At 47.5% G+C, this 11,163-nt stretch overlaps 1 protein-coding gene across 5 annotated transcripts; it reads right to left on the bottom strand.

Annotated features, from left to right (window-relative positions):
* Nucleotides 1-2,607: 2,607 nt before the first annotated feature.
* Nucleotides 2,608-9,134, bottom strand: LOC136650221 (uncharacterized). Of its 5 annotated transcripts, none has more exons than XM_066626740.1 (6): nucleotides 8,817-9,134; nucleotides 8,046-8,129; nucleotides 7,340-7,519; nucleotides 6,350-6,599; nucleotides 4,305-4,511; nucleotides 2,608-3,759 (listed from the first exon to the last, which is right to left on the bottom strand). In XM_066626740.1, exons 1-6 carry the CDS (start codon nucleotides 9,126-9,128, stop codon nucleotides 3,545-3,547), a joined length of 1,248 nt encoding a protein of 415 aa, XP_066482837.1. In that variant the 5' UTR covers nucleotides 9,129-9,134; the 3' UTR covers nucleotides 2,608-3,544. The 5 variants fall into 5 exon arrangements, with proteins under 5 accessions (XP_066482837.1, XP_066482838.1, XP_066482840.1 ...); XM_066626741.1 differs by having other exon boundaries at nucleotides 8,889-9,134; XM_066626743.1 differs by lacking the exon at nucleotides 7,340-7,519.
* Between the last annotated feature and the right edge of the window lie 2,029 nt (nucleotides 9,135-11,163).

The raw sequence follows: 11,163 nt of genomic DNA, 5'->3' as shown, positions 1-11,163 counted from the left end.
TCTGCATTTTTCCAGTTCCACTATATCTTTTTTGAGAAAGTAGAGGCTGGCAACGCTGGGGGGGGGGTTTCTCCTCTCAAGTCCTCTCTTCATTTATTAAAATTATCTATATCAGGGGTGCTCAAGAGGTGGATCGCGATCTACCCGTAGATCGCGAGGCAAAATGAGTAGATTGCGGAGTGCCGACCCCCCCCCCTTCAGGCGCCTCTGGGAGGAAACGCCGGGAGTAAGGCCCATTGTACTCAATGGGGCTTACTCCCAGGTAAGTGTGGCTAGGATTGCAGCCTCACAGCCTAATCCTAGGCATGTCTACTCAGGAGTAAGTCCTGTTATACTCAGTGGGGCTCAAGGTACACCAACATACATTGTACACATAAATGTTATATGTTATGATGGCGCGAACATTGTAAAAAAAAAACTCTGGTAGATCTCCGGGCCTTGCTGGGTTTCAAAGTAGCTCTCGAGCCAAAAAAGTGTGAGCACCCCTGATCTATATCTTAAAAAGCAAATCTTCACTAGCAAGTCACAATCAACAAACCTTCAACACCTGCCAATTCCTTTCTTAGAGAAACCACATGGCTGACATAAATACTGAAAAAGATAGAGGGGGCTGTCTTTGTAGCACAGCTACCCTTGATGACAGAGAAAACCACTGGGCCAATGTGCACTTTTCCCCCACTCAAAGTGAGAGTTTCTAGCCAGTGAGAGTTCTTTAAAACATGGGTTGGATCATAAGCTGTGCTTAGCAGCTCTGCTCCTGCAAACCAACCCTCCATGCAGGTGTCAGGAATTTTCCCCTTCCCACAGCAGCCTCCTGTGCCACATCCTACCCTCTGGAGTGGTTTTCCAAGGAGCTCCGGGAGCTGCCCTGGGGGAGGGAAGAATGCTTGTACAGTATTGGTGCCTCTGCCATTGTCCAAATGCTCCATGAACACCACCTTTGGTCAGTAGCTGCCTGTACTTCTGCCAAACTGGAAGAATACTTGAAGGGTTCTAAAAAAGATTTAAGAGGTAGCCTCTTGCCTTTCTCTGATGAACTCCAGTCTCTGAACGGAATATTTCTGAGTAACTGTTTAGTAGCCTAGCTGCTAGCTTCACTCTATTTCCAGCCAAGCATGCAGTGCTATGAATACTGCCATGTGGCAATACTTGGGATATGCACTGCCTGTTCAACCTTGTCCACAGCTACTCCTAAGGGTTTCAGATAGGCACCCACAATTTAAGCTCTGCTCTGCAACCTTAGGGACCAGAACGTTTAGAGAGTGAGAACCCTGAGACATCACCCAACTAGGAAGATCCCCAGCCACACAACCAATGTTACCCAAATTAAGTGAAAAGTCACACCACAATTAGGTTGCCTTAGCCAGCAACTCATTCCGAGTACGCATACGTGTGCATGAGGTACAGAGACAAAAGGCATGTTTATGTCTGAGACACAAGTCAATCTTTGTAAAGCCATTCATGCTTTTTCCTACAAAAAACACTCCAGTCTACAGGTAATGCCAAACATTTGAATCCCGGATGCCAGGCAGGGCATGTACGTACATTACAGTGTCCACTTTGGTACCAAACCATTGGCAACCTAAATGCTAGCACCTAAATTTGCACTTTTGACATCTAATTCCAATTCCATCATTTAGACTGCAGAAGCCTATCCATGAGGCCAACTGAGATGGTCATCTCAGGCAGCAGATTGGCAGGGGGCACCTGCCTCCAGCCACCTGCTCACCTCCAATGCTCCTCCACATACACTTATTCTATCATTTGGAAAAGGAGGATGGGAATAGAGTGTAAAGGGAAGAATGGGGGAAGAGGAGAGTGATGGGCTAGAGAGTCCTAGCCCAGCACTTGCCTCTCTTCCTCCATTTTCCTCTTTTCTGTCCAATTCAGGGAGTGGGAGGAGCAGAGGTTGACACATCAGCAAGGGGGAGGGGCGGGCAGCATGACACACCCCTTGATGTGTCTTGGAGGTCTTGGGCTTGTCCTGGTAGAATCTGTCTGCTCAGAATTTTCCTTCTGATAATTTAGATTTGACACATTCCCAGTTTGATTTGGGGCTTTGATTGGCAGTTGCAAGAAAGGAGGGGTACAAAACAAACAATCAATACTTAACTGTGCTTAATTCCAAGACTAAACTGGCTAGAAGCTCATAGCCTTCAAGGCCTGCCCTGGACACATGCCCGTGAGCAACTGGGAGGTCTAAATTTTTTTTAAATTGATGTTTAATTTTTTAAAGTATACATTCCACTTATATTTACTTAATCATAAATCAACAATCTTTCCCCCCCCTTTTTTCCCTCCCCCCATGAACAGCGACCATTAACATTAAGTATTTATATCTGCAGCCATAAGCACACCTTTTGGATTTTATCCATTATAACAGTATAGGCCCCCCCTTCCCTTACCCATCTTATATATCTGAACCATTTCTTTTTTATCTCGGTTTTCTTGTCTTCCCATGTGTTATCCTGTTTCAGTATTGATACTATGTCTGATTGTATCCATTCATATAAATACCATTTTTCCACAGTCCATTTTGATGCATCTTTCCACCCATATGCTATAACTGCATGGGTAGCTAGAATCATAGCTTTGAATAAATCCTGATTATGTTTTATTACTTTATTATTTCCAAAAACTCCCATAAATCCCAGAGAGCTCCAGCTTAAGGTTACATAATTCCTTCACCTTTTCAAATATCAATTGCCAAAAATCAATTACCTTAGAACATTCCCACCAAAGATGGGCATAGTAACCCTTTACCCTCCTACAGTGCCAACAATTTGAATTCCTTCCTTTAATCATATAAGCCAGTTGGGCAGGTGTCCTATACCATTTCAATATTAATTTCATCTCCAATTCTCTAAATTTTTCCATTCTAATCTCCAATATTCCTTTCATTATTCTGTCTCCTGTACTGACATTCCCCCTCTTTCCCATTTAATTTGTATTAACATAATCATATAATCTCTATCTTTATTCATTAAATTGTATAACTGTTTTGCCATACCCTTTTTATTATCCTCTCTAAGACTATATATTTTTTCAAATTGAGTATCCTCTTCATTCAAAAATCGGGAGTATCTTTGTTTTAAAATATATAAAGCCAAGATCCTTAACCAGTATTTTCCTCCCACTTTCTCCAATAATTCTTGTATAGGAGTCAATATCCCCTGAGGATTGTATAAATCCTTCACTCTAAAATAACCCTTTTCCTTTAACTTCTCCCAAAAAGTTTTTTCAATGTTTTTAAATTCCTCACTTAAAAATTCAAGTGGGGTCCATTTAGAAAATTTTGGCATCCAATTGGGTTGCATTTTCCCCCAAACTTTTAATACTAACTGTCTTGGTTCTATTGTAATTTTAATTTCCTTTTGTAATTTCTATTTTAATTTCTATTTCTATTGTAATTTTAATTTCCTTTTTCACTTTCTGTGTAAATATGCACTTCAGTAATCCACGTAACTGCCCGAGAAGTCTGTGGCCCTTCCCTCCTCGGCAGATTTTCTTCCCACCTTGCATAAGATGGAATACCAAGAGCTGCTCAGTCTCCCCTCAGCTCTCTGGCAATGGCAGCTGCCACAGCAGCCGCAGCCTCCTTGTTCATCTGGCAGTCGTAGAAGCCATCTTGAATGGTGTAGCAGGCATGCACCGTTGTCACAAGGGCGGGATGCTGCACCATTTCCCTGCTGCTGACAATTGATTGGACGCTGCCCTTCGGCTTAAAATGGCAGACAACCAGGAGGGCCTTTCGTATACCTGAAAGAGGAAATCTGAGTGACATTGGAGGCCTGGGCAGAGCCAGAATAAAAGGACATAGTAGAATAGGAGTAGGAGGTGGGACCTTGGAGAGGTAGGTGATGCCAAAGGAGAGCGCATGTGCAAATGGCACATTGCTGAATCAGGGCCTTGAGGCCCAGTGTAGGTGATTGTGAGAAGCAAGATCTGGGGTCTCTTGAGGAGCAGACAGGGAGGGAACCCAGAGGCTGCCATTATGCTGTGCCTGTTTGTAGCTTCGGACTGATGCAGTGAGGTGGAGGGAAACAAATGAGAAGAAGAAAGGGGAAAACCAGAATGTCCTCTCCTTAGGACAACAAATCCTTCTGGCCCTCAGGGGACACCAGAAAGAGCAGCAGCAGCCCGGCAGTCATCCTTCTCTGGCTTTAGCCCAACACCCAGTCCCTTGGTCCTGCCATCCTTAACAGACTGCCCCTGTTCCTGGATGCAGACCTCTTCCCCAGCTTCCTAGTAGTCATAAATGTCCCCAACCCCCCACCCGCCAGCTTGAAAGCACCACTACTTACTGCTGAGCCCCTCAAGAGCATTGTTAATGTCAGTGCCTATGCGGGAGGCAATTGGGCAGAACAGCAGGAGAAACTGCTCAGAATTCTCTTGATAATCCTCCACCTGGAGTGAGACCCCTTGGCCAGCCAGGAGCCGAGTCACATCGTCCATGAAATCCTTTTCACATCCTTTTGTCTGTCCAGTGATCAAGAGTTGCACAGGAAATACTGGGAGAAGGGAAGAGGGGGGACTAGTTTCACAACTGAAACAGACAGCAAGGGGAAGTCTGAAGTGCCCCCCCTGTAAATTCACCGGCTTGTACAGCCTAATACCAGCTTAGGGAACACAGCTAAACACAGACAGGAAAGGACTGAATGGCCTCTCAGCTACGACTAGCTCCACAAGCAGTGCTGGTCCTAACTACAGGGAACCAGTAAAAGCTGTAAAGCAGGGGTGCTCAATAGGTGGATCACGATCTACCGGTAGATCGCGAGGCAAAATGAGTAAATCGCGGAGTGCCGACCCCCCCTTCAGGTGCCTCTGGGAGGAAACGCCGGGAGTAAGGCCCATTGTACTCAATGGGGCTTACTCCCAGGTAAGTGTGGCTAGGATTGCAGCCTCACAGCCTAATCCTAGGCATGTCTACTCAGGAGTAAGTCCTGTTATACTCAGTGGGGCTCAAGGGCTCATTCAATGTATGAATGTACACCAACATACATTGTACACATAAATGTTATATGTTATGATGGCGCGAACATTGTAAAAAAAACCCTGGTAGATCTCCGGGCCTTGCTGGGTTTCAAAGTAGCTCTCGAGCCAAAAAAGTGTGAGCACCCCTGCTGTAAAGCATAACCCAAACAGTAGAGTGCCCAAGTAGCAAGACTGAATTTAGAATGGCAAATACATACAAGTTTATAGCTTAAGTATATTTATTAAGAATTATAAAGAGATGTACCCTTTAACTGTAACTGTAACTGTTAAAAGACCATTAGAGATTTAACAGACATACATTAAAAAAAATGAAGCTATACTCCTAAACTTAACTAAGCCTACCACTTACAAGGTAGTTAGCTTTAATAGTGTTGCTAGTTCACATGTCCGAAGCGTCAAGAAGATGCTCTGATCTCTGATTGATGTTATCCTATCTTCCAGCCCAACTGGGTATCTTTATACCCCTTGCCCAATCAATCATCCAATCAGGAGACAGGCCTGAAAATTCCTGACTGAGTTATGTAATGAAGTCACTGAGTGTCCTGAAGTCACTAAAAAGGTCAAATCACTTAGCCCAAGTGGTGGGTCATCAGCTGAATGGAGTCTTCTTAACTGTAGTGACCTTGCTCCTTCAGCTGGATGGAACCCTAGTGACTGCAATGTCCTTGAACCTCCCACTGGATGGAACCTTCTTTGTTTACACTGTAAACAGAGCTAGATGGAACCATCAGCTAACCTTCTTTGTTTATAGTGTCCTTGCACCTTCCCTGACTTCCTACCACATGCTGGTACTTAGTAACTTCAGCTCTTTTTCTCAAAATGGAGGTCACTCCACAAAATGGAGTCCAACCATGGCCTAGTCTTCTTTGGTTCTCTATAACCCCCCTCCCCCACAACCCTACAGACACACTGGTGAAAGTACAGTGCACAGCCTGTGATGTGAGACAGGGCGGTTCACCTCTTGGCAGGAGTGCAGACTAATATGTTGCAGTTCAGTTCTCTGCTAATCTGAACCGGGGAGTGGTAATTAGTCCAGCTTAATCAGTTCAATTTGGGACACTGGATCAAAAGTCCAGCAGCTATTCATGTGCTCTTCCCATTCTCTGGAACAGTGCAGGAGTTGAACCACTAGCACTAATAATCATAATGATTATATGGAACTCCCACCTTTCAATGTGTTTTTATGGCACCACTATATTTTAATATGAAATGCATTAAATTTTATACAGTTTAAAATTTCTTGCAAACTGCTCTGAGAGCTGTGGTTGAAAAGGAGCAAACTTTTTTTTTTTTTTTAAAAGAAAAATTTCAGCCCCTATCTTTAACCCTGATCAACCTGGCTGTTTTTGCCTACCTGTGTTCCATAGGAATGGAATCCAGTTAGCTTGACTACGGGGTGCCCTCTGGGGTACTGGGGCCCTTTGGCTGCTCTTCAGCTCCTGCAGCTCTTGCGGAAGCCGCTGGTTCTCAGCCGACAGTTGGACTACCAGGTCACCCTGACTACTTTGCTGCTTCTCGGTGAACAGCTGGGCAACGAATTGGATGAACCTCTCCAGGATCTGGCGAATGTCCACAGCTGGGGGATGAGTGGAGTTCCTCAAAACCTGCAAGAGAGGAAAGAATCCAGGCTATATGCAAGGCTCGGGGCATCAGGGGAAATTCCTCAAACTAGATTTCAGGGCTTCCCAAGAGATAACATGTTGTCTCATGTTCATTTTATTTAAAATAAATGTAGGTTGTCATTTGGTCCTAATAAGTGACCACCAAGGTGGCTCCTAACAGTGGACAGAAATACAGAAGCAATGTGAAGCAATGTATATAAAGTGTGAACACAGAGCCCATCTGGATCAAACCAGGGGCACCTCTAGCCCATTATTTGGTTTCTCATACTGGTTCGTCATGTGCCCTCAGGAAGCCTACAAGCAGAACGTGATGATGAGGGTGCTCCACCAGTTATCTCCAAGCAACTGCCATTCAGAACATGGAAGTTCCATGTAGTCATCAGGGTCGCTGATAAATCCATCCATGAATTTGCTCAACCTTTTCTTCTAAGTTAGTGGTATCTTGTCCAAACCTGTGGCATTCTGCCCTCCTCATGGCTCCTTTTCTCCACATGCATCAGAAACACAAAGGGATACGTGCAAAGAGTAAAAACAAAACTGAATGACTTCCCACTAAACAACACCTCTGTGCTTAAACCCAGCAGATCCCATGCTGGCTCAGGAGTTAGATCCAAATGGTGGTTCTCACATACTTGGCTCAATGGACGACCCACAACAAGATGCAGTGACTTCCATCGCAGATCTAGTGCCCTGCAGAGGACTTTCATACCACCCAATCTCACCTCACATGCCATGCTTCCCTGTGGAGGCGGTTCACACATTTGGCTGCCATCCATCAAGCCATGAGAGACAGAATGAGGCAGGCCAAGAACTGCCAACGGAGGCACAGTGAATGTTCCTGGAATCGGGTGGTTCACAGCAGCTGCACCACCCCTTCCTTCTAGTGTTTGCTTTTCAGGTACCTAAGAACATAAGAACATAAGAACAGCCCCACTGGATCAGGCCATAGGCCCATCTAGTCCAGCTTCCTGTATCTCACAGCGGCCCACCAAATGCCCCAGGGAGCACACCAGATAACAAGAGACCTCATCCTGGTGCCCTCCCTTGCATCTGGCATTCTGACATAACCCATTTCTAAAATCAGGAGGTTGCGCATACACATCATGGCTTGTACCCCATATTGGTTTTGTCCTCCAGAAACTTGTCCAATCCCCTTTTAAAGGCGTCTAGGCTAGACGCCAGCACCACATCCTGTGGCAAGGAGTTCCACAGACCGACCACCCGCTGAGTAAAGAAATATTTTCTTTTGTCTGTCCTAACCCGCCCAACACTCAATTTTAGTGGATGTCCCCTGGTTCTGGTATTATGTGAGAGTGTAAAGAGCATCTCCCTATCCACTCTGTCCATCCCCTGCATAATTTTGTATGTCTCAATCATGTCCCCCCTCAGGCGTCTCTTTTCTAGGCTGAAGAGGCCGAAAAACCTCACCTGCTCTGACTCCTGATTCTCCCTGCTTGGTGCTGTCCCAGCCTTCGGACGGCTTCTGCCACCTGGCTCATCTTGCCCTAGATGCTGGAGCAAAGACACAGCCCATTAAGAGCAACGCAGATGAAAAGCAAGCTGAAAACCAGCGTTACCATGGCTGGGACCAGTTCACGCAGAACGCTGAGCCAGAAGAGAGAAGAGGTCCTCATAAAGGCGTGTATGACCATCATTTAAATAGCATTGCCCATTTCACAAGCACTCAGCAAGCTTTATTGAGCTGCCTCTTACATCAGCTGTGTTCAGTTTACAAACAGATCAAGGGCAGAGGTGGGACTCGAACCTGGCACACTCCCCCCCCCCCCCATGGCTCACCCAGCATTACACCAATGTTAGGCTTCTTGGTGCAGGAGGAGGGTGTGCGCTTAAAGCAGGAGCACAGGGCTCCTGGCTTCAATGTAGTCTGCACATGATCATGTGCCTGCCCCCTGCCCCGGTGGGCACTGACACAGTGATGAGCAGATGGGGACCACCTCTCCAGACAGGGGGACCTGCACCTCTGGTCTGTTCCTCTTCCAGTGGTGGTCGGTTTCCTGGGGGTGGCTGGGAAGTTCTTGCCCTTTTGAGGGCGCACTGCAATGACTTCACTCCACCAACACAACAGTGAGTGCTATGTATGGAGCGGAAGGCTCTCTGCACATGCTCAGGGGTCTCTTCGCCCCAGAATTTGTTCTCACTGCCAGGCTTGGCACCTAGCAAAGGTGCCTCAGAGCATACCGAGAGTGCGGGGTGCGAGTTGCAGACTCTTCGTCCAGACCTGAACCAAACAGCCCTGGGCAGTCTTCTCACCTTCGCAGGGGAGGCTCCCGCCGAGGGTTTCGTTTCCGAGGAGGAGGCCGGGCTTTTCTGGCTCCGCCACCGAGACGGAGGGGCTTCGTCGGGGGGCTGCCCGCCTCCTCGTGCCTGGGCAGGGCGGTCTTCCGACGCCTCTGTTCGGGCAGGATCCAGCTCCAGCAAGCCTTCCTGGTCTGCAGAAGCCGGCGGGCGCCCGCTGCGGAGACCGGGACTGCCCTGCTCGGCTCCTTCCATGGCGCCGCAAAGCGAAAGCGAAAGCGAAAGCGGAGGGACGGGCGGCAGGAGCGGAGCCGCCGCCCTGTCCCAAGATCACCAGCCACGCCCGCTGAAATGCTAGGAGCCAAGACAGAGCGCCTCTGAGGGTGTGCAGAGTGCCTCTCCCTCCACTCAGGGAAGGAGGAGCTTCTTCATGGCCAAGTGGTCCTGAGCGCACGCTGAGTGCCTGACAGCCCAATCCTAGCCACACTTTCCTGGGAGTAAGCCCCATTGACTCTAATGGGACTTACTTCTGAGTCGACATGCATAGGCTTGAACTATGAGGCTGCAGTCCTATCCACACTTACCTGGGACTAAGCCCCATTGGCTATAATGGGGCATACTCCTGAGTAGACATGCATAGGATTGGGCTCTGCTTTTGATAGGACTGCCTGCTGCCAGCCACTCAGCCCACCTAGGAAATCTTCCAAAAGGGCTCTACTCCAGGTGTTGCAATCAGCTGACGCTCCTTAGCATGCACACAGAACAAAGCCTTTTCTGTGGCGGCCCCAACCCCTGGCACTCCTTACCATAGGATGCCTGCCCACTGCCCAGAAGACTTGCGAAACTCGCCCACCTCACCAGGCCTTTGCGACCAGGGTGACAAGAGGTCATAATCACAAAAGAGGACAAAGCACCCCAAAATGTAGGACATCCAAGAAAAATATAGGATATGACAAAATAAAAGCTAAAATCACTTGTACTGTATATTGATTTCATTGGGTGAAAGATGGAAAATTGGCCCGTACAAGTTGCAGCTGGTTAATGAATTTCACTATCTTGGAGTAGTGTAACCCTGCATGGTCCAAACATATACAGTATCTGAAGGGGAAAATTGAATTGACGCTACTAGCATTGAGAAAATTTTTTTACATCAGAGGACAGTACATGCCAGCACTCCTAAAGGCATATAAAGCAATGGTATTGCCACGTATGTTATATGGCTCACCAATCTGGTTTTTGGGACCAATAGAACAGTTTGAGCGACTCCAGCAAGTCCTTTTTCGGAAGCTTTTAGCCCTACCCCCATGTATAGCCTCTGAAGTTATATGGTTGGAATTGGGACTTCCAAAGATTTCAACCTTGATTTGGAAAGCTATTATCGGATTTAAATACAGGCTTACAATTGCTGACTGTGTTGTTTGGAACTTTGTCCTGCCAGGTGATGCCGAGGATGCGTCGGAGGCAGCGCATGTGGAAAGCGCTCAGTTTCCTCTCCTGTTGTGAGCGAAGAGTCCATGACTCGCTGCAGTACAGAAGTGTACTCAGGACGAAAGCTCTGTAGACCTGGATCTTGGTATGTTCCGTCAGCTTCTTGTTGGACCAGACTCTCTTTGTGAGTCTGGAAAACGTGGTAGCTGCTTTACCGATGCGCTTGTTTAGCTCGGTATCGAGAGAATGAGTGTCGGAGATCGTTGAGCCAAGGTACACAAAGTCATGGACAACCTCCAGTTCATGCGCAGAGATTGTAATGCAGGGAGGTGAGTCCACATCCTGAACCATCACCTGTGTTTTCTTCAGGCTGATTGTCAGTCCAAAATCTTGGCAGGCCTTGCTAAAACGATCCATGAGCTGCTGGAGATCTTTGGCAGAGTGGGTAGTGACAGCTGCATCGTCGGCAAAGAGGAAGTCACGCAGACATTTCAGCTGGACTTTGGATTTTGCTCTCAGTCTGGAGAGGTTGAAGAGCTTTCCGTCTGATCTGGTCCGGAGATAGATGCCTTCTGTTGCAGTTCCAAAGGCCTGCTTCAGCAGGACAGCGAAGAAAATCCCAAACAAGGTTGGTGCAAGAACACAGCCCTGCTTCACTCCGCTTCGGATGTCAAAAGGGTCTGATGTGGAGCCATCGATCAGGCTTCGTCCCAACCTCAGGCGTGCAGCTCCTCGGCTGCCCGGGTGGGAAGTCTCGGGACTGGAGGACGTCATCCTGGAGAGGAGGGAAACAATCCCCTAGGGGGGACCCTAGGGGGGACCCTTTCTCCAGGGGATGGGCCCGTATCCGAGCGCACTCGGG

This window comes from Tiliqua scincoides, chromosome 1, assembly GCF_035046505.1.
Source record: "Tiliqua scincoides isolate rTilSci1 chromosome 1, rTilSci1.hap2, whole genome shotgun sequence".
NCBI lineage: Eukaryota > Metazoa > Chordata > Lepidosauria > Squamata > Scincidae > Tiliqua > Tiliqua scincoides.
This window is presented reverse-complemented; position numbering and strand designations above follow the sequence as displayed.

Bases quoted from the DNA above. Each gene is read 5' to 3' on its own strand.
- LOC136650221 (XM_066626740.1), bottom strand. From the start codon at position 9,128: ATGGAAGGAGCCGAGCAGGGCAGTCCCGGTCTCCGCAGCGGGCGCCCG. The intron at 7,520-8,045 runs GTGAGGTTTTTC...TTATGTTCTTAG, and splicing joins AGAATCAGGAGTCAGAGCAG to GTACCTGAAAAGCAAACACT. The intron at 3,760-4,304 runs GTAAGTAGTGGT...TTCCTCTTTCAG, and splicing joins TGCTCTTGAGGGGCTCAGCA to GTATACGAAAGGCCCTCCTG.